Consider the following 21,748-nt stretch of genomic DNA (forward strand, 5'->3'; position numbering starts at 1 on the left):
AAAAGCTGTGATTCGTGTCTTTAGCTACCTCCAACTTTCCCCCACCCCATTCTCTCATGGCAAGTTCCCTGATAGTATGAAGTCTGTCTTCCTTGTACCAGGAGCTCTGACACTGACCAGGGGTTGAAAATGAATACTATGTATAAATAATACACTGTGTATAACAAACTCTATGAAAAATGCTTATAAAACTCATAAGTGAATGCCACACTATAAAATACAGAGTTCCCAAACACAGGTCATTATCCACGTAACTCATTATCCACATAAATTGCCTTCCTCTGTTCTTCAGAAAATATATGCGACAGTGTGAGATTCTCTACAGCATTAAAGTTTAATGACTTCTACAGAATGCACTTTAAAATGTATTTTTATTTTTTTTTACAAAATTCTTATGTTGCACATTAGAAAAAGACTTGAGAGAAGCTTAAGGGAGCTTTCCCAATCATATAAACTAATTTCATTCTTAGGACTACCATTTTAGAATCAATTGCTATGGGAAAAGCTTGCCAGTATGTTTACTTGGAGCATGGATGTGCACTTGTGAAAAGGAAAACTGAATAAATAAATGACAAAGTAATGCTAAACTAGGAGATGATCTGTTCCAACTGTTAAATTACCCTGCTTCTGCTGTCATTACAGATATGACATTGTCACCCAGTCAGTAAAGCCAGACATTTCTTTAACACTTTTTAAAATCCTATTACCTTAATAGAGGAGTAGTCATACATCAAAATACAAAAGTACCCTTACTTCTGCTCTGCTGCACAGCATACTTGCTAAATTTAGCTGTGCTGGGGAATCAGTTGCTTTATATAATCTTATCACAAATCATTGCTGAACAAAATACCATCCAAGTCTGTCACTTGACCTTGGGCAAAACAAGCCTTTGTGCTTTCTTCAGAACTCCTTCTGCCACGTATGTTAAAAGAATTTGTAACCAAGCTGTGATTTCAGCTGTCCTTGTCCAAAGTCAGTGGAGTAAGCAAAAGTCATTTTAGTCTTGTTAAACAAAGATTTCAGTACGTTCTCTTTCTGGGAACTGGTGCTTTTTTGGCTGATTTTTTAGAATGTTCTGTGCTTCATTTCACGTGAACCTTTGGACAGAAACAATACCAGTTTTGTTTTCTTTAGTCCTTACAATACTAATGTTATTTTATTCAGCTCTTATTAATAGAAGTAAACAAAACAAATCATTGTGATTGATAGCTACAAAACACTTTGATCTCTGAAATACAAGGTGTGCTTGATTACTATGTTTAAACTTTACCCTGCTTTTCTTTTTTTCCATAAGTCAGATAATACCTGGTTCCTACTTCCAAACCTATAATTTCTTTTGGCTCAAGAATTCCACAGTTAGAAACTGTTTGAGGCTGGGAGAAGTCTTTGGAGAAATTTTGCAGTATGTTTGCTCTGTTCTTTCCATTCTTCCTCTGTGTTGGCTAATGCACACTTTGAACAGTGGGGTTACAACAACTTTTTATAGGGGTGCTGAGCCAAATGTGCCTGTGCTTGGTAACAGTGAGGGGGGAAAGTCCCAGCAGAAGTGGAGCGACCAATAAATAAGAGTTGAGAAAAAAGGTTAGAGGACAAAAATCAAGGCATCTCTTTCTAGGTAGCAAAAACATTTCCTGTGTTTCCTGAACTGCAAATCCTAGGGCTTATGCTGAAGGGAAGCTTCAGCAATAAAGTTGCAATGGAAGTTGCCAATGATGGCCAAATGGTAACATTGTCATTATTTATATCTGACCTTAAGGACTTGGCTCTTCAGTAAATACACTTATTACTTTATTTAATCACTGCAGTCTTCTTAAAAAAACATGAGACTAAACCACTACTGCTCTATATGCCCAAACAGATGCAGGAAACCACAGAAGCTTTTCTGAATACTGAAGTAAATGTTCAGGAGGAAGCCTGAATCAGTACCAAAGCCACAAAATTCTTACACTGACTCATATTTAGTAAGACTTAGATGAAGCCTTTATTATTATCATCTTTCATGGCATTAAACACTGAACTTGACCCATGTTTGCCCACTTGCCATCCACTTGGATGCCCTGTGGTTGTCTGTAGTAGCTGGCAGACTGATGAGATTTTTTGATGTGTTTCAGACAGATAGTACTGTAAATTTTATTGCTATTAGGCACATTCCTGATTGTTTTAGGTGAAGTTACCATATTCTTCACTGGAATATGTTACAATGATAACCCACTAGAAAACTTGTTAATAAGGAACCAGCATTTTGAGAATAGCAATGCTCCATATTTATGGTAGTGAAGAAATTTCTGTGAGATAATTTGGCATGTGTATTATTTCTCATCACTCAAAACACAGAAGATAAAATCTGGGTTATGAATGCTAAATTGTATCATATGTCAGCATCACTTGCTATGCTATTTTAAAAAAACGAATTTGTTAAAATAAAAGTTAAAGATTACATTTTTCTTTATATGAGAAGGAAAGTGAGACTTTGTGAAATGCACTCTTTAAAGTTATTTAGCACAGTTAAATTATTTTAGGGAATAATAGGGAGAATAAGGAGAGCAGAGAAGGGGGCAGTGTAAAATATTATAGTCTCCTTTATATCTTAAAAAGAAAGGGAATATGCAAAACCAATTAGTTCTGAACTTCCACAGGCCATTAACATTCTTGTATTCTCCTCTTTTTTCCCTTTTGCATTGGTTGGTTCTGGGATGGATTGTTCCATTGAGGCATTTCAGGAGCTTTCAAAAGAAGAAAGATGCACATCCAACAGAAGTTAGTAAAAATATACTCTAGCAGTTCTATGATTGTAATCATACTGGCACCACAAAACAATCCAAGCTGGCCACCTACATCAGCTGTAATAGAAGGAAATAAACATATGTCATACAAAGCATCTGGTTTAGTCTAGCAAGCAAACAAAACCCTGCCAGGCTCAAGTGTTGCATAAATTCAATATACATAATCCATCACTTTAGGAAAACAGAATTAATATTATTAAGAAAGTTTACTGAAGAGGACTAATGTGTTTTTGAAAATTCTAAATAGAGCAAGTAAACACAAGACATCCTACTGTGAAACAGATACTTAAAATATTTACTACTTCTATGCCCTTTTAGCTGTTCCCTTGCTTCTCTTTCCCATGTTCTCCCTCACCTCTTCAAATCCCCAAAAATGTCACTGTTCTTACAGTCCTGTCTGTGACAGAACCACACACTAGTGCCAAACTTAATTCTTACTCTCAGCTGCTGTCCATACCATGGATTCTTTAATGGAATGACAGGAGACAGTATCAAAAATTACCATGTGACAGACATGATTACTACTATTATATATAAAAATTGTGGCTTCTTGTTCAGAAGCCCACATAGGTTTTTTATAGTTTTTTCAGGGGGTGAGAGAATTAAAAAATCAGGGGTTTTTTTTGGTCTGGTGTTTTTTTAAAATTACTAGTTTTATATTAATTATTAATCAATAATAAATATTAAGCATTCACTTACCAAGCAACTCAGAGATAGTCAAAGCCTTCTGCTGCTGTGTTATTTTGTAGCTCAGATCGTGATATTTAATCTCAATACGCACAAGGTTTTGCCTAGTGACAAATACATAGAGTTTACTTGAGACAGTCAGGAGTGCTGCTCATTTTTACCAACATCTGTCATGGTCTGAGTTCAGGGAGAGGGATGGTGTCTTTAAAAAAACTTAGATGAGTTTTGTCCACACCACTTGCATGAGAGAAGGAGAAAACCCTAAATCTAAATAACAACAGCAGTTTAGCAGGAGTAGATCTTGCCGCTGTGTTCAAAAGGTAGCTCTAGATCTGTACTGTGCTCTAGATCTAGATATTTTTTAAGGATCACTGAGAGAAACTTGAATGGAAATGTCAAGTAAAGTGTAGCATACCACTCTGGATTACATGGAACTGCATATTTAATTGTGCTTATTTCAATTGGCATGTTTGTGCAGAGCAGTGCTTGTCCTAAACTTGGATGTTCAGTTCTACCCTCTGCAAGTAGCTTCACTTACCTAATTATATTCTTGCCTGATGTGAAAGTGGAAGAGTAGGTAAATCTGTTGGAGCAAGACCTGTGTAATGACTGAGTGAAGAGCTCCTCTTTATGGTATCTTGTCTATAGAAAGACTCTGCCTAAGTCTTAAGTGGAATATAAAAATAGTGGGTTTGGAAGAAAACTGACACAAAAACTGACTCCACACTTAATGTCAATGCCTCAATGTCCAAGTAGAATATTTTGACCAGTACTGTTGAACATCTTTTTAGTGACAGTGACACTGAGGGCTCCTTTGGCAAGTTTGTCAATGACAGTGAGCTGTGTAGTGTGACTGACATGCTGGAGGGAAGGGATGCTATCCCAGGACCTGGGACCTGGAGAGGCTTGAGAGGTGAGCCTGTGCAAACTTCACATAGTTCAGCAAGGCCAGATGCTAAGTACTGAACCTGCATCAGGGCAAGCACAAGCACAAGTGGAGGTTGAACAGAGAATAGAATGAGAGCAGCCCCAAGTGGAGGGACTTGGGGTGTTCACTGAGGAGAAGCTCAACACAAACCAGCAATGTGCACTTGCAGCCCTTAGAGGCAGCCTGGACTGCATCGAAGGAAGAGTGGCCAGAACATTGAGGGAAGGTCCTCAAGAGTGAAGTAGAGGGGCAGAATGGAACACCTGGAGTGTTTTGTCCAGTTCTGGGGCTCCCATCATGAAAAGGATGTAGACAGAGTCCAAGGAGGCCATGAAGATGATCAGAGGGCTGGAGTACCTCACCTATGAGGACAGGCTGAGAGACTTGAGGCTGTTCAGCCTGGAAAAGAGAACCCTCTGGAGAGAAATTACAGCAGCCTTCCAGTACCTAAAGGGGGCTCACAAAAAACACAGAATGGGACTTTTTATGAGGACATGTAAGGATAGGATAAGGGGAATGGCTTTAAACCAAAACAGGGTAGATTTAGATTAGATATTGGGAAGAAAGTCTTTACTGTGAGGGTGATGAGACACTGGAACAGATTTCTCAGAGAAATTGTGGATACCCCATCCCTGGCAGTGTTCAAGGCCATGTTGGATGGGGCTTTGAGCTACCTGATGTAGAGGGTGGTATCCCTGTCCACATGGGTTGGAACCATCCAGGGGTTGGATGATCATTAAGGTCCCTTCCAATCCAAACCCTCCTATGATTCTTCGGAAGTGTAACAGCTACAGGTTTTTGCTTTGGCAGTGACAGTGAGCTCATTAACAGTAGTCATGAAAATAAAGTATTTTCGATACAAAGTCATCACTTCTATTTCTTTGGGTGAAAATTCTAAAATGCAAGTAGCACTAATGTATAATCTAATTCTCCTAGATTCTGTAGTAAGTCTCCTGCCCTTGTAATGGATTTGCTAGCAGAATTATCAGATAAATATTTACCTTTTTCCTCATACCATCTTCAGAAATAATTACATCTCTATGTTTTCTTGTTTGAAATGTGTACTCGTTAATGTGTTGGCAGGATTCCTATTGGTTAAGGCCTGGTAACAGGGGAATTTATTGTATGTTCCCTTATGTAATTGAATAATTACTGAGTGTGTGTGATGTTTGCAGACAATAAAATAATCAACAAAGATAAAATGTCCTGAAGGGATTATTGTTGTTTGTATATAACAGATTTAATTTTCATAATGTTCATTTGGAACAGACTTTTAATAGGGCCTGTAGATATAGGACAAGAGGTAATGGTTGTAAACTACGGGTAGATTCAGACTAGGTGTAAGGAAGGCATCTTTTACAACAAGCATGGTGAAACACTGGAACAGGTTGCCCTGAGAGGTGGTGAATAGCCCATGCCTGGAAACAGTCAAGGTCAGGTTGGACTGGGCTCTGAGCAACCTGATGTAGATGATGATGTCCCTGGTCATTGCAGGGGAATTGGACTAGTTGACCATTAAAGGTCCCATCCAACCCAACCCATTTTATGATTTGTATAGTTCCTGTGCATATATAAACATATGCCAACATATCAGTCAACGTTTGCAGACTGATGCCTTCAAAAGTGAGAAAACCAGTCACTGGGACAATGAAACTCATAGATATTTCGTGAATCAAATGTTCTATAATTGTTTATAAACATAATTATAAATGCTTATAAACATGTTGTATATACTATGAGTTCATGTAGCACCTGCCTTAATACTTATTTGTACTGCTGACATCTCTGGCTATGACCAAGAGGCAATTTAGTGTATGAAACTGTATTAAATTTTCCACCTCCTGTTTCTGAGTAGGGCTTTCAATCACACACAAACATCCCATTTCTCTCTTCTGCTGCCTCGTGAGAATTTGGTACCTGATGATATCAAAAATTTTCTAAATAACTTTTATAATATAAACAGTGTTAAGGAATTGTACTAACAATAGAAAATGCTATTAAATCTGTGGCATTGCTGCTACAATAAAACCCAGGTCCTCACTATTTACAAAACTTCCTTTGGGAGTAGGCTAAAAGGAGAAAAACTTTATACAGCATCTATTTGTGTTTTTTCATTGCCTGAATTTGTGGAAGTGTGAAGATTGTTTTTCTCTAATGAATACATTGTGAATAGGTTTGATAACCCTGCTTTTTTTATTCCTAATTGAAACAGTGATAAAAAAATTTTGTCATCAGATATTAGTGAAAGAGAAGGTAATTGAGAATATTACATTGTAATTGCATTTTCTATTCTTTGTTATGCAGTCTTAGGTGTATCTAAGTATATTATATACATATATAAATGTATGTATGTGTATAATACATACATACATACATATAGATATGAATTTGTATAAACCTTATCCAGCTTTGTCCAAGAGATTATGTTATCTCACAGGCAGTTATTAATACCACACATAAGAATATCTTTTTAAGGTCATATTTTCATCATACACTCTGCTACCATGGTTAAAAGGAATTGATAATTTCTTTGTTAGACAAGGTGTTAAGCAAGATTACCTGATGTATTCTGAGCTTTTCTTCAGTTTTGTAGAAAAATATTTTATGGCTTTTTCTCCTCCAAAGTTTGAATAGGTGACAGTGGTAGGATAATCTGTTTCTTCACATGGGGCAGGGCAAGTGGAATTGTGTGTTCCTACTGTACATAATCCTTTTATCTCTATATTATCTGAAATTTCAGAATAAATAATTTTATTCAATATTTCTTAAAAAGCACACAGTTTAAAAATTAAAAAAAAATACTTACTGAATTACTTTTAATTGTCTTTCATAAATGTGTGGATTAATTATCCCAAGAAAAGTGGATACTTCCTAGTACAGAAGGATCAAGTAAGTGTTTGCAATTTTCATTTGGGAAACCGGTACACAAAAACAAGGGTTGAGATATATTTCTCATTTTTTTCCAAAGAAATGCAGCACCTCTAAGTCTTTCTGTCTTCATTGGGGCTTTATGTGCTTATTATTTCTCACTCACAGTTAAGCAAAAAGACAACAGAAAACTTTCCATGTTCTGTGCTAGCTTTTTAATTAAATACTTAGGTATATATCCTTGGTCATTGCTCTGTGGTTTCTTTGACATTCAGTCACAGAATATCTGTTAAGTAAATTAATATACATCTTCCCTCATGACTGGCTTTTAAGGATCATGGTTATATAAGAATGTGAACTTAGTGGAATCCATTTTAAAATAGCTTACAGGGAAAAAAAGTAATTGTTCACAGTAGAAGATCTGGCCTGAATGTTGCCCACACCTTATCAAAACAGTCCCCCCCACCAACTTCTGAGTCTGCTAATCACTCAGAGTCACATTACACAATAGAAACCAAACCAATTCAAAAATAAAGCTTTCTGAGGTTTGTGAAAAGTTACTTCTCAGATTACCATTTTATGTATTTTCCAGTCTGTTGCAGTGACTTACAAATTTCATACCCACTGTGCATAGATTATTTGTTTATGGAAAAGAATTGCATTTCAAGTGCTTTCAAAATTTATAATTTACTTTTAAAAAGATGAAACCTAAAGCTAGTGATTTCTGTTTTACCTGTTAACAAACCTGTTATTACCGTACTGTTCACTCCTTGCACAAAGAATACAACATTGGATCTAGAAGGATACTGTGAAGATGTGAAAATGCTAGCCAGAGGCTTGGTAATTGAAAGCATATTAGTTGTATGTTCTTTCATTTTAAACCATTTCTGATTGCTAAAATAAATTCTTCTATTAGTTTATATATACACATACATACACACACTTTTTTTTTTGAGTATTTTTGTATGGTTTGTGTTTTAATGGGCATATATTTCATGCTCTGTCTGGTCTCTGTTTTCAGAATATTAAATGAACTGGGATGTCCTCCATTTCAGATTATTTTCATTATTGATATTGTCTACTATTTGTAATTGGCTTGGAAATCTGAAGTTATTACTTACAGACTGCTGGATAAACACATTTGTAAAACTTCAGCAAGTCACATTCTGTTCCATTTCCTAAAAATAAATGAAAATATTTAGGAGCCTCAATTAACCATCTAACTTTTAGTTCTATGTGTACTAAACTGAAATGTAATGTCATCAAAACTTGCTCATCACTTCAGGTTAATGATTACACAACTGAGAAATCAATTCAGCTGGGCACAGTGCAGTTGTCAACACCAGGAGGGGTACAGGCTGAAGAGACACAACAGACCAAGCCAGGAGGCTGCTGTTGGAGCAAACACCTTCATTATGTGTACCAGCCTGAATTGCCTTTAAGCTTAAGAGTGGCTCACTCTTGGTGTTAGCTTGCTAAAGACAGAATTTCTGCTTTTCCTAGTGGAAATGAAAAAAAACAACCCAAAGTAAGGTAGATTTGATATGAGATTACATCCCATGTGTTTCTGCAGAAATTCTGAGCTTCATGCAGGGGTTTTTTGGAGATCCAGGATGTAAGATAGTATGCTGAACTAGAGCAAAATTTTCAGTTGGCCTCAGTTTCACCCCATTTTAAATTTTTTTCCATCACACGGAAATGTGGTGTAGCAGTTTAGCACACAGTTCTAGAAGGCATTGCTCTCCTTTATCTAATTGTCCTTGTATAAAGTTGTATAAAGCTGTCACCCCAGGCATGGGAGACCCAGACTTAATTGTCTTGGCAACCCCTTTTCCATGCCAGTTTGCAGAAGACTGCCAACCTCCTTTCCCAGGGGTTCCCAAACTAACAGGCTAGAGATTACACATTAGTGGGCCTCCTTTAGTAAGAGCATTCTGCCTTGCTTGAGCATATTTAAAAAATGCAATGTGTCAGTACAGGCTTTCTTGTGATCTAGTGGCTTTCTTGCCCACCAGGTGTGAAAAAAGTGGTGCAAGAGCAGAGATCTGGGTTCCAGAGTTGCTTTAGGTGACAGTATTGTCATTAATGGTGAAAAGGTGTGAGAGCTCAGTGTTACATTTCTAGAGTGATTAAGAAACCTGGATACTTTAGGGGAGTATTACAGCATGCACCTGGTGCTCCACATTTGAAGATGATTAGAAGGCTTCATGCAGCCTTTTTGGCTTTGTAGAGCCTTTGCTGCTGCCAGGCTCTTTCTGTGGCTCATTTTGGAGTCCTGAGAGTCTGTCTTCAAGCCAGCTCTTCTGCTGTGGTTGCTGAACACCTGCCTGCAAAGTAAGTTGCCTGGATTATGTGTGAAAATGTATGCCTTCTTATGGATTTAGTTCCAGCTCCTTAGGAAGTCAGGTTGAAGACTACAGACCTGTCTCACACTCCTGAGGCATAAATGTTTCTTTCTATTTTTCAGACTGTATCCCAAGCATAGACAATGACCCAGATGCTAGGTCTAGCCTTGACCAAATATCTTGCTTGTTTCCTTGGAATTTTAATTAATATCTACTGGAGATTTCCCTCAAATATGTGCTCTATCTCCTTGGCTATTCACTAACATATGAGGTCTTCAGGAAAATGATCAGTGTATGTTATGATGATACTCCTGAGAAATACCTGGAAGAATGAATGGCAAACAGCCACACCAGTCCTGTATGTACCGGGCTTTGCATTCCAGCAAACATCCATTAGTACTATAAATCTTGTGGTACTGAAGCTTTATATCAGGCTTGCACTCTCCCCATGGGTATTCTTGGATAATTGACTGTAGGATAATAATAACAAAAGATACAATTTTTTGGGGTCTGTTTTAAACGCTGGTATTGCTTTTCCACATTTTAAAGTGCTGCAGGAAGCCTGTTGAAGACACAAGCTGTAACACTGATTTAATTTGAGGCAATTACAGTTCATGCTCTTGGGATTAAAAATTCATCTCCCCTCTCTCAAAGCAAAAGTAGGGCCTGATTAGACAGCTTAGTGTAAAATGGTTCTCTACTCCACTTGAATTCTGCTAGGAATGTGAGACCCCCTTAATGGTAGCAGAAAGTGTTGATAGAGAAATTCTGTGGTGTGTTTTTTTTCATTATCTGTCAATGAGGTTGTAAAGTTACAGGAAATAAAGGCTGACTTTGATAGAGACAATTTGATAGAGAAATTAGGAAAACCAGTGATAGTCTCCCAAATTTCGCTTGTGTCTGGAGGAAATGTTATTTTTTGGACTCACTAAGGCATATAAATATTTTACACTCCAAAATGTCTGATTCATTTTTAGTGCTTCAGAAGAGAATAGGAGACAGTGACAAACACTACTTCCAGGCCCTGGGCAAAGCCCTTACCTTCAGCTGGCGGATTGCAACCTGCGCGTGCGTCCCCACTGGCGTCAGCAAACCTAAACCATCAAAGTGCGGCAGCTCTTGGGGTGAGTGGACAACAAAAGTTATTCCAGCATCAGTATAACCAAGGGCAGGCTCATCAGTGAATTTGTCCTGATATAAAAAGAATGGTTTAAAGTACTTTTGGCTAACTTTTAGCCATATTTATTGTGGTACTGTGCTGTTTAGTAATATTTTTGGCAATTTACAAGAAAGTACAGAAGCAAACTGACTTGAATTTCCTTTGTTCATTATCTCTGTGGTTTTCCTTCCAGTTGCTATAAACTTTTAACCTTTTTATTCTTTTTGGCATCCCCAATTTTAAATACAAGAAGTCATAGGTTAGCATTTACTCATAACTTGGAGATTTGTTCCTTTTACTTGCAGCTACCCATCACATTTCACTAAGCTTTCCATTATTCTCTTCAGAATCTTTCACTCCTGACTCATAATTCCTAGAGAAGAAAAGCCAATGTCTAAGTAATTTATCAATCTGTTAGTTTTCTTCCCTGTTCATACAAGGTGATATTCCCTGTGTTCTGCCTTTTTGTTGGCCAAAGACAATTCTGATGTCAGAAACAATTTACAGTGCAAAGGTCTTGGCTGGCATTGAGCTGCTGCAGCTGCTCCAACTAAAATTTGGTGCTACATAGAAACTGACACCAGGTGACCTTTCCTTCTGGGCCTTTTATTAAGATGAACTGCTTGTATAAAATTAAATCACTCTTCTGATGACATGTTGCAGTTCTGGATGAGCAGTGCATGTGTATGCTCACTCACAACCTTCTTCCCCTTAGCTGGGGACAGAGTCACTAATAATTCTGTCTTTTTAAAGCTCTGTTTCGGTATTTCCTTTAAAATACACTCTCACTTGGAAATAGTCTTGATTTTGAATTTTGTGCATGAAATTCTGGAGGCCTGTGTAAACCCAATCAAACAAAAATCCCAAACCAAACAAAAAAACCCACCACTAATTTATAAGTTAGTACATGATTCATTGCTTATAATCCTTAGGATAGCTGTACCTGCTGGACATCAAAAAGCAAATGTAAGCCTCTTCCAGACAAACTCACTCTTCTTGCTGAAAGATCATTGTGATTAAAAGTAAAGCAGTTTCCATACTCAGTGAACACATGTTCAAAATCCTTCAATAAAGGAAAATAGGGAAGGGTGAAATGAAAGAAAGAACACTTGTAGTTTCCTTAGTTAATTACAATGCAAGAAAGGGACTACTGGAGTTGTTGACTTGTTTTATTTTTTTTACAAAGTGCTCAATATTACAATCAGAAAAGAGGTGTTTAATGAAATACTCAAAAGTATTTCAGCCCTTTCTATAGGAAATTAAGTTTAAAGAAAAAATTTCACATTCTTTATTAATACTAATGAGCTGCTCAGAATAATTTAATGAGATTCTGTTATTTCTATACCTGTTACATTATATAGAAATTATATATTCAAAAATAAATTTTAATTTTTTTCCATTAGCTGCTTAGTGAAGACTGTTTCAAAACTAAATGTCATGTTACATATGTAAGTACAATATTTGCATTTTTTCCTGAAACCACCTTGTAATTTAATATGACTGCATCTCATTGCTTTAGTTTAGTTCTTGGCACTAGTGTCTTCCAGTTAAGAGAAGTCTCTAATGCCTAATTTTAGAATCTACAGCATATCTAAAGATTAGATGAATCTGAAAGGATATAGACCTGACTTCTTTGTTCACAGTTTCTGTCTAAGTTGGGAATTCTTTTACAGCAGAATTGACATAAAAATGGGATGATCATATTTTTTGGCTGTCATCCCAAATTCCCAAACATGGGCAATTTTCTTTTCAAGATTTAAAATTCCTGTTACCCTGGCTGTCTGTATTCTTGACCTCAAGAACAAAACCACAGAATCACGGGCTGTAAAAAAACTTGGTTCAAACTGTCCTTCATTGTAGGCCACTGATGGAAAAGGTTGTTAGATACAGCCTGGGGGTATGACAGCTTTCAAGGGCTGCTGTCTGTGCAGAAGTGGCATTAGGCAGAGAGCAATTTAAACTGAAATCCCATCTTACAGCTCAGAGAGTCCAGCAGGCTGCCTCTGTAGTCAGTGGGAGAACTGAGACCCTCAGGGTAATTTAGAGCAGGACTTTTGTTCTCTATTTTCTGACTGTAAAAGAGCATAGGGGAGCAGGTGGCAAAGCTAGATATTTTAAGCTGAGTATAAAGAATATATCCCCTTCCTCTCTGTATTATTGTTTTAATAAAATAAACATATTTACCTGTGGGTAACATGGCTTTCCAAAAAAATCACATTCAAGCAATGTGCTGCTGTTCAGATAAAACCCATTTTTCCTTGTAAAGTCTTTGATGCTGAAGTTCTGGTTCCCAAGAAGGAAATCATTTAACTCCTGGGAATATTTGTCTTCCATAGCAAATTTTTGGAGAATTGCAGATACAGTGTTCCAAATTAAAAAAATTACTTTCAGGTTGCTCACAGCATGAGCTTGAAACCTGCCAATGAGAAAGAGAAAGAATTGCTTGGGATTCTGTAGTTATAGGACTGATCTCAAGGCTAATTTTGACAAAACTGTGACACAATTTGCTGTCTGCTCACAAACTGTAAGTGATTCTTGCCCAACAGTTTGCAGTTTGATTTCTACAACATGAACAAACAACATGGTCCCTATCTCTAGGATTGTATCTTCCATATCTGGAAACAGCAAATATACACCTTCCCATGGCTATTCTGGTCAGTCATATAGGAAATATTTCTGTTGTGTGTGCTTGTTTACTAAACATTAAAACCCAAATCCTCATAGCAAATGAACTGTCACTGTCATATTCTCTGGAAAAATCCCTTTGCCCAGGATTCTTCTCCTGGGAAGCTGAGAAGCCTCAGAGAAAAAGGAAAATAATATTATCTCATTTGCTTCTCCTGTGTTTTGCTGCTTTGGAATGTGTTTGGTGATTGTTTCATTGGTTTCTGGTGTGAGTGTTTTCACTCATTGGCCAACTGAGGCCAAGCTGTGTTGGGACTCTGGAAGGAGTCACGAGCTTTCATTTTTATCTTTTAGCCTTTTGTAAGTATTCTTTCTGTATTCTTTAGTATAGTTAGTATAGTATTCTTTAATATAATATAGTATCATAAAATAATAAATTAGCCTTCTAAGAACGTGGAGTTAGACCCATGTTCCTTCCATTAGGAAGTTAGATCCATCATTTCTTCCTTTGTCTGGAAACCCTGCAAATACAAAAATGAACCATTCACATAAGCCAACAACCAGATTTGTAGAACCGATGACAAGCTGAACAATTGAGTTTACATGTGGGAACCTAACTGAGAGGACGTGTCCCTTTCAGAAAAAAAGCTGTCTTCCTTAATTTGGAAATTGAATTCTAAGCACATTTGCAGTAGTCTCATGTACCTGGTTTACTAAGGCACTACACCCCACTGTAGACAGCTGAGCTGGTGGCATGGTGGTTTAAATCAAAGGTGATCTTTGAATCCACTTGAAAAGTCTCAAAAACATGACGAGATTTTGGTGGTGCTTTCCTTATGTACAGCATTGAAGTTCTTTATTGAAGTAAAGGCTTTACAGAGTTATAAAGTTATTTTTTAAAATGTATTAATGTAACATATTTGTGTAATAGATCTTAATGCCCCAGTTTAAGGAAAGTTAGTAGGAACAGCTCTTCACCACTAAATTTGAGTCAAAAAATAAAGACAAAGGGAGTGCTGTGCCTCTTTGTCCTGCTAATGAAAAAATGCCAGTTAATAAAAACAGGAGGACAAGCACAGCATGACTGGCAGATGGGTACGGCAGCAAACTGCTACTTAGATGGGAAAATGCTGTGCTCAGTGGCTGACTCCTTACAGTGTGCTGCTGCTATAGTTACAAGAACTGAGGCTTGTTTATAGCAGCCAGCCCGCTGCAGTCAGAGGGACTTCTGTCTGCAGTGCACATCATGTGTGTAACCCAGGGCAGCTTTATGCAGGAAATGAGGAGGTGGCAGAGGGAGGCAGAACGACTCCAGGCCTCTAAGGCTTGGGCTTCTGGCTAATTCTGCCAGCAAAAGGTGGAAAATGAGAACACATACTAATTTTTGAGAAAAAAAAAAATGGATAAACTTTCTGTGTTTCTAAAACTGTTCCTAAATTATGTTTTTGCTCTAAAAATCAGACCAAAACTTTATTAAATTATTTTTGAATTGGCTACACTGAATGTTGGCCACTGTCTTCAAATGCAGAAATCTCTAGTGAAGTTCAGACACACGATTTCCAAAGAACCTAAATGCTTTCCTCCTGCAAAAACTCCAGACATCAGCAGGAGTTGTAAAGGCTGAGCACCTCTGAAAAAGGAATATCTGTTTTACCTAAGATTTTTACCTTTGCATGAAGTTTTTATTTTAAATCATTTGTTAATCTTGTCTTTTATTTTAACTTGAGTGTGGCTGATGGCTGTCCCTTAGTTACACTGAAAAGCAACACTCCTACATAGAACACTATCACCAGAGTTTTTCTATTCCAACTTCTGTTGTGAAACTTAAAAATCATGTCATCTGAAGGAAGGGGAAGATTATAAAAGCAACCTCCCTTTCTTGATTCTCATATTTTAATCTTCTTTTAAGTATCATGTGGTGGTGTGGAAGACATGTCCCTCATAGCCATATTTGCCTTGGTTTATGTGATCTGTCCAAACAGGTTGTGGAACCTGACTGCTTTCAGATAAAGATGTGTTGTGTCTCAAGAGCAAACAACAAACATAATTTTTACCTGTTCAAGTTGCAGAAGGTCACAGCGGGGAATTTGACTTTTTCCACGTACTGAACCACCATGGTAGTGGTGGTTGGCCAGCTGAAGTAATAGATGAAGCGGCTGCAGATCTGCCAGACAGCAGTGGCAAGGCAGCCTGCCACCACCAGCAGCCACAGCACCCTGCGAGCCTTGCTCTGCCTGTGGACAATGTTATGCACACCATGGAATGAAGTGGATGAGGCAAACTCCTCATGATACTTCCTTCTGTCTTCCCAATCTGGCAGCAGTTTCTTTATAAAACACAACCGTATCTTTTCCAGTGTTCCTGAATGTGGAACGAAGTTGAAATGTAAAAAAAAAAAATAGCCTTTAACCATCACTTGAAAAAAAGGAATCCACATAATTCTGATGTAAATTTTCCCTTTAATTGTAAATTCTCTCTTTAAGTAATGAACTTGATTCTGAGGATGGAATAATTGTGTGCTAAGAGGTGGGCTCAGTGTTGCCCTGAGTATAAAGTGTATCTTGCAGTATTTCAAGCCCACAAATGTTTAAGCACTTAAATTTAAGAGTAGTTCCACTTCTGGGGGAAAGATAGGATTTTGACATACCTCACGGCTCTAAAATCATACGTTGCTGTGAGCTTATGAGAAAAGTTAAGCATCTAATTTTTACAGTAACAACTCCATAAAGGACTAGTCCTTCACACATGCTCTGACAAATTAGGTTTAAAATGAATGATATGGAATGATATGAAAGGGAATTTCACTCTTTCACTATTAAAATTTTCAAGATAAGAATTGGAAGGTTGCAGGTTCAAAAGAATATCTAATCTCATTTTCTTGGGTTCACACTTGTCTGATTCCATAGCTCTGAAATGGGATGGGTTTAGTTTTCATTTGTATCATGTTTTCTATAAACTGATATTAAAATAAACCAAACCAAACAATTTTTAAAGTTTAAAAAGGGCTATAACAATAATGAATGTAGTCAATATCTGGAACTGCAGTAACTTTGCTATGCTTAATACAGAATAATCTTTTAGACATGTATATAAACATTATTTTCTCTCCCAAAATATCCAAATGAGGGAAACTTCATGAGACCTTTTTTTGTACCTTGTCAAGATTGGATCATTCTTTTTTGCAAAGTGCTTCTTTTATGGATTGCCATCCACTACTTTGCTTTGGCATTAAGTAAGTCCATAAGAACAGTAAATCAAAGAAAATTTGTGAGACAGTTTTTAATATATGAAAATGTATTATTTAGATCAGTGTTTAACAGCAATTAATTGCTTCCCTTCTTCTGTTTTTATCAAAAAATTAGATTTAATAGTTTGCATGTGTGGTGGGGAGAGAATATAGCCTTTTTAAGGCTGATTTACTCAAGGCTATTACAGCTGGGCAAAGGAACAAAGGGATGTAAGAGTCATCTGCCAGAGCCACATCAGCCACATCGTGACCACATCAGTACGCTGGGGCATTCCTTTGGCCCACAGTCTCTGGACCATGATAATGAAATCCCAGATGGTGCTGGATTTCAAAATGTTTCTGAAGGGAAAGAATTTACTTTATGTTGCTCTTTTAAGGTCTGTGTAAGTACTTTGATCAATGTTATGTAATTTACTCTGACCTCGTTTTATCATCACGCGGTTTTCCACTACAAAACCATTCAAAAGTTTCTCTCCAAGCTCTAGTGACTACTGGAGCCCACTGCATATCTGTTCAGCCATGTGTGGTTTTGTACATCGTGCTGGAATGGAGAAGATTTCTGGTTTTGCTCTAGGCTTCTCTCTCACTAGCACGTGGACAGTGGGACGAGTTCTTTGCATGTTCCCCAAAACAGAGCAGAGGGAGAAGTACATTCCTACACTCCTACATCTCTGCATCTGCTGCCTGTAGACTCCAACAAGAGATCACAGGCAAATCAGATCCTTTTCTCCAAGGATAATGCTGTGACTATTTATTTCTCCTGCATGCACTGTGCTAGATATGAGAATGATAGCATGTCCCTACATAGAAGCCAAGTGCCTTCAAAAAACACTAGTTACCTTAAGTAGCAGAGGTGTAACTATGAATCTAAGCAAATATTAAGCTAAGCTGTATTTCTCCTCCTGTGCATAGCTAGTACAGTAAATAGTAGTAAGTAAAAATGATGTTTCACCTGAGAAAAACATTAGAAGTTTTGGTTTTAATGTATAGGATTATCTAATAGTAGCATGTTGCTGCTTTCATTAGCACTACTTTGTGAATGCCTTAAAGAATCCTTACTCTACTTCCAGATTTCTTTAGAAAATGCTCTTTAGCAATTGCTTAGTTAAAACTGTATTAGCTTTATTCTAACTACACAGAGGGCCAATAGCTAAAGGTTTTTAAAATTTCTTAAGTAAGCATACATTTTTTTTTCTACAAGCTTTTTTGAGCTCTCCCTTCTTTGCTGTATCTTGAAAAGGTACAAGGTATTGCTACTTTTGGACAAGATGACAAAGCTGTTGGTAAAATACTCTAATATACCTAGTTACATACCTTTGGCATCCCATTGAATGAATCTCCTGAGCTGGTCCATGAGGCCGTGCTTATTTCAGTAAGGAAGGGATGGATAAGAAGCTGCCTTACCACTGTGATCATTGCCAGGTAGTGGCTTTTATAGAACACCAAATGGGAGGTGATTCTCAATGACACACGGGACTGGGTAATTTACCTGCTGGGGTTGCTATGTTTTGCCTTTTATTAGCACAGTCTGCAATGTGAAGGAGATAATTTTGATTACAGGATCAGATGTATACCTTTATATGCATTTCAATTACTTATTATGCTAATAGTAGCACAAGTGCACTTGTGTATTGCATCACCTTACAAATTTCTTTCATATATTTTCCTTTTGTTTTAGAAAGGCCTATGATCTTTGCTAAAATACTGTGCTGTTCAGAACTGAATGGCTTCTCTTGAAATTAATAAGTAGCCCCTTCCTGGTCTGGAGGGCAGTAAAATGTCTTTCACTGGGTTCCTAGCAGGAACAGGATGCAGTTCATCCACACTTTGAATTGCTGCCTTCAGATCCAGCTCCAGATTTCATGTTCTTATGGACATTTCAGCAAAAATGAGCTGGTACTCCTAAGAACTAACCCTGCAGGCAAGGATGAATATACATGCAGGCCACAATCAGCAAGGCCTTATGCAAAAATACAGAGGCTGCTTTTTTTGTTAATGTGCAAAATTGTCTTGTTTGAAATTTATTTAAAGAAAAGAGCTGAACATCTAACAAAAGTGAATAAAAATGCTAGAAGATTCAAACCTGGGATGTATTTCATTAATGCTTTAGGAAAAAACAAGAAAAAAACCCCTCACATTCTCTTTCTGATCTCTTTACTTCTTTCCCTCTGTTAGTAGTTGTCCCATTGGTCACCTATGGAGTTCTTGGGTTACCAAGTGTATCAGCTTGGATCCTTGCTGCCTCACTGCCTGGTTGTTTGCTATTTTCTGGCTGTGTTGTTAATGCTACAAGCAACAAGGTAAAGCACTAAATTCCATTTAATTACTCCTGGCTGACAGGTTTCTGTACTCTACTGCTTGGAATTTCCAGCTCCGTTTATCACTGTTGCCTCACTGGTGGGACTCTCTGCCAGGGCAAGTTTTGCACAGCACTTGTGTTGACACAAGCAGTTTTTTAGATGTTTGTAACTTGAGCCCAGCTGATGCTCTGCTGAGCAGTTTCTGAGCCCTGCAGATCCATTGACTCCTACTAATGTAAACCACTGTAATTCACAGAACCCAGACAACACCTCTTGCCCCAGTTGCTTGAGTTCATAAAACAAATCATGTTAATCTTTTATACTGTTATGTGTATAGAATTAAGAAGCACAAACTGTAAGTTACTTGGCTCTCTATACAGCAAGTGATTCAACTTTCTTTTTTTTAATTATGTTGCTGCCTTACAAAGAACTGTTATGCTTATGCAATACTTTAGATGAACAAGGCTTATGTTGTCCCCTTGTGTTTTACATGAGAAATTTATTTTGAAAAATTTCTTTTATGGTTGCTTTATATTAATTCTTAAGCAAACACTAATGGGCTAAGACCAACCATCTTATGTTTGTTCATCCTTCCCAAATGGCGTGGACAAAAAGGTTCCAGGTTGTAAATTGGTCACAGACAGCTTGTTCTGGCCATTCACTCCTACCATATGTATCTGGTTATTAAAACCACACATTCCCTAATACTTAATGCAGTAAACATAGGAAAACCAGCTGTTGACAGAGGTGGTCACCGTTTTTTGCATTCACACATAATGCAAATTTTGTACTCAAATTATTATTTGAAGTCACTCTTAAGTGCTGTTCAGTTCTGCTGTTATGGTGCTAAACTAAAAAGTAATGCTGCAGCCAGAGTAACTACATAGCTATTTCCTGAGACAAATAGATAACTTCTTTCTGATAAAGTCCATTCTTTGTAGCCTGGTTGCAGCAAAATGTCTTCTGAGAATTCTTACGGGTTGCTGAGAAATGCATGTGTATTTGGTGTATATTTAGCTTTCATTGGATATGTAAATTTAAAAAAATATTGTATTTTTTAGAATGTATTAAAGTGTTTCTTTCCAATTCCTGTTACATTGCATCACCCTCTATAAGTGCTTTTTTGACATTAATGCTTCTGATGTTCTGCTTAGCTCTCTTTTAATAGAAGCATCTCAAATATTATCTGCTTTTAAGACAGAAGTAATGCATTTGCTAATATCGCAGACTACAAATACTTTTACTCAATTAATACAAAAATATTAGCAGAAAAAGGCAAAACAGGAAAATAACAATGGAGTGATCACTGCCTGGATTGTTGTAATGTGTTGCCATTGCCATTTCATGGAATGCTGGTAACTAATAGTATATACAAGCATCTGTCTTGCTCCTTCTCTAAAGCATGTGCTGAAAGTGGATTCAGCAATGGGGGGCAGAAGGGGCTGCAGCAGGAGGTGCTCCAGGAGACTTTGAAGACTCATTGAGTCTCTCTCTACATTGATGAGGAATCAGCTAAGACTGGAGAAATCATGAGCTCTCATAATTGTTTTCTAATGATTAAAGATACTAGAATTTCCTTATTTTTTGTTTTCTTATCCCGGTGTTATCCTGACATAATTTAAACTGGTTACTCCTTTTCCCATCCTGTGGTGTATTGGAAGTTGCTTATTGCCCTTCCTTTTGAAAGGAGAGAATTTCTCACTTTTCCATCCACAATCTTCTCTTAGTTATACAGGTCAATTATTTCCATCTTTCTTAAGGGGCCATATTTTCTACATCAAACATTTGTTGTTCTTGCCATCCTCTTCTGAACCCTTTCCACATTGTCTTCATCTGTCGTGAAGAGTGGTGCCCAGGACATAATGTAATGGATAAATCGATTTCTGATGCTGGATAGAAGTGAGGGGTTCCATGCCAGGTAGAAAGTTGCTATTTTAAAATTCCAGTATAAGATTTGCTCTAAAGAACTTATTTTTAAGTTTGGTTATCATGACTGAAGTTCAAAAGTATTGCTCTTTGCATCACAGAAGCTGCACATTATTAATTTCGGTGCATTAAGGTAATTTTGTATTCCAGCTCCTATCCGCCAGCATGCTATTAGACTTTCCAGGCTGCTCTCATTTGTCAGCTCAAGAAGTGCACAACTATTCCATCACCCATCTGTTAATGATAATGCTGAATGGGATGAGATGAGCGCATTTTTGTCAACGTTTGTCCTAAACCGGCCCTTTGCACTTGCCAGGCAGCTGTGCCACGGAGTAAACAGCAACACGAGCTGAGCCACGTGGAGGATGGGAGTAGCTTATGGTTCCAGGTTTGTGCTTCACTGGGCCTGACAGGTAACTGGGACTGGGGTGTTCAGGAGGGGAAAAACAGCCTAAAGGATCATATACTTTATATACTAAAGTACTGTGCCCTGCAGTGTTTGGCTGCAAGGCATGAGTAGGGGATAGATTTGCCTTGGGACAACACTGTGGAATGTGTTCAAGACATGTTGTTTCTCCTAAGTTTACAGTTCAGACTGGCACTGATCCATTTACATTGATGAAGGCAGGGTGTTTGAGCAATAGAAGTGAAAGAACGTTTTTTCCGTACTTGGGGAATAATTATCAGTCAAAAATTATCAGCATGTGAAAGAAATACTGCTGCATTCTGCTGAGCCACAAATGAGAGATGGTGAGGGGAAGGTTGTGCTGGGATGCATGGAGCATAAATGGAAGTTAAAAGTATTCTGGGAAGTGATGACACAGTTCTTTGTGTTTAAGAATTTGAACAAATGCAGTATTTAGAAAGAATTTTTTTTTCT

The 21,748-nt window shown here is 37.5% G+C and overlaps 1 protein-coding gene across 1 annotated transcript; it reads right to left on the reverse strand.

The window, feature by feature from the left end:
* Positions 1-2,640: 2,640 nt before the first annotated feature.
* On the reverse strand, positions 2,641-17,996 carry ASIC5 (acid sensing ion channel subunit family member 5). Its single transcript, XM_066549250.1, has 10 exons — positions 17,957-17,996; positions 15,450-15,756; positions 12,955-13,186; positions 11,714-11,833; positions 10,653-10,802; positions 9,934-10,081; positions 8,388-8,444; positions 6,958-7,126; positions 3,483-3,574; positions 2,641-2,840 (listed from the first exon to the last, which is right to left on the reverse strand). Exons 1-10 carry the CDS (start codon positions 17,994-17,996, stop codon positions 2,641-2,643), a joined length of 1,515 nt encoding a protein of 504 aa, XP_066405347.1.
* Positions 17,997-21,748: the final 3,752 nt, after the last annotated feature.

Source organism: Molothrus aeneus, chromosome 4 (genome assembly GCF_037042795.1).
Source record: "Molothrus aeneus isolate 106 chromosome 4, BPBGC_Maene_1.0, whole genome shotgun sequence".
NCBI classification, from domain to species: domain Eukaryota; kingdom Metazoa; phylum Chordata; class Aves; order Passeriformes; family Icteridae; genus Molothrus; species Molothrus aeneus.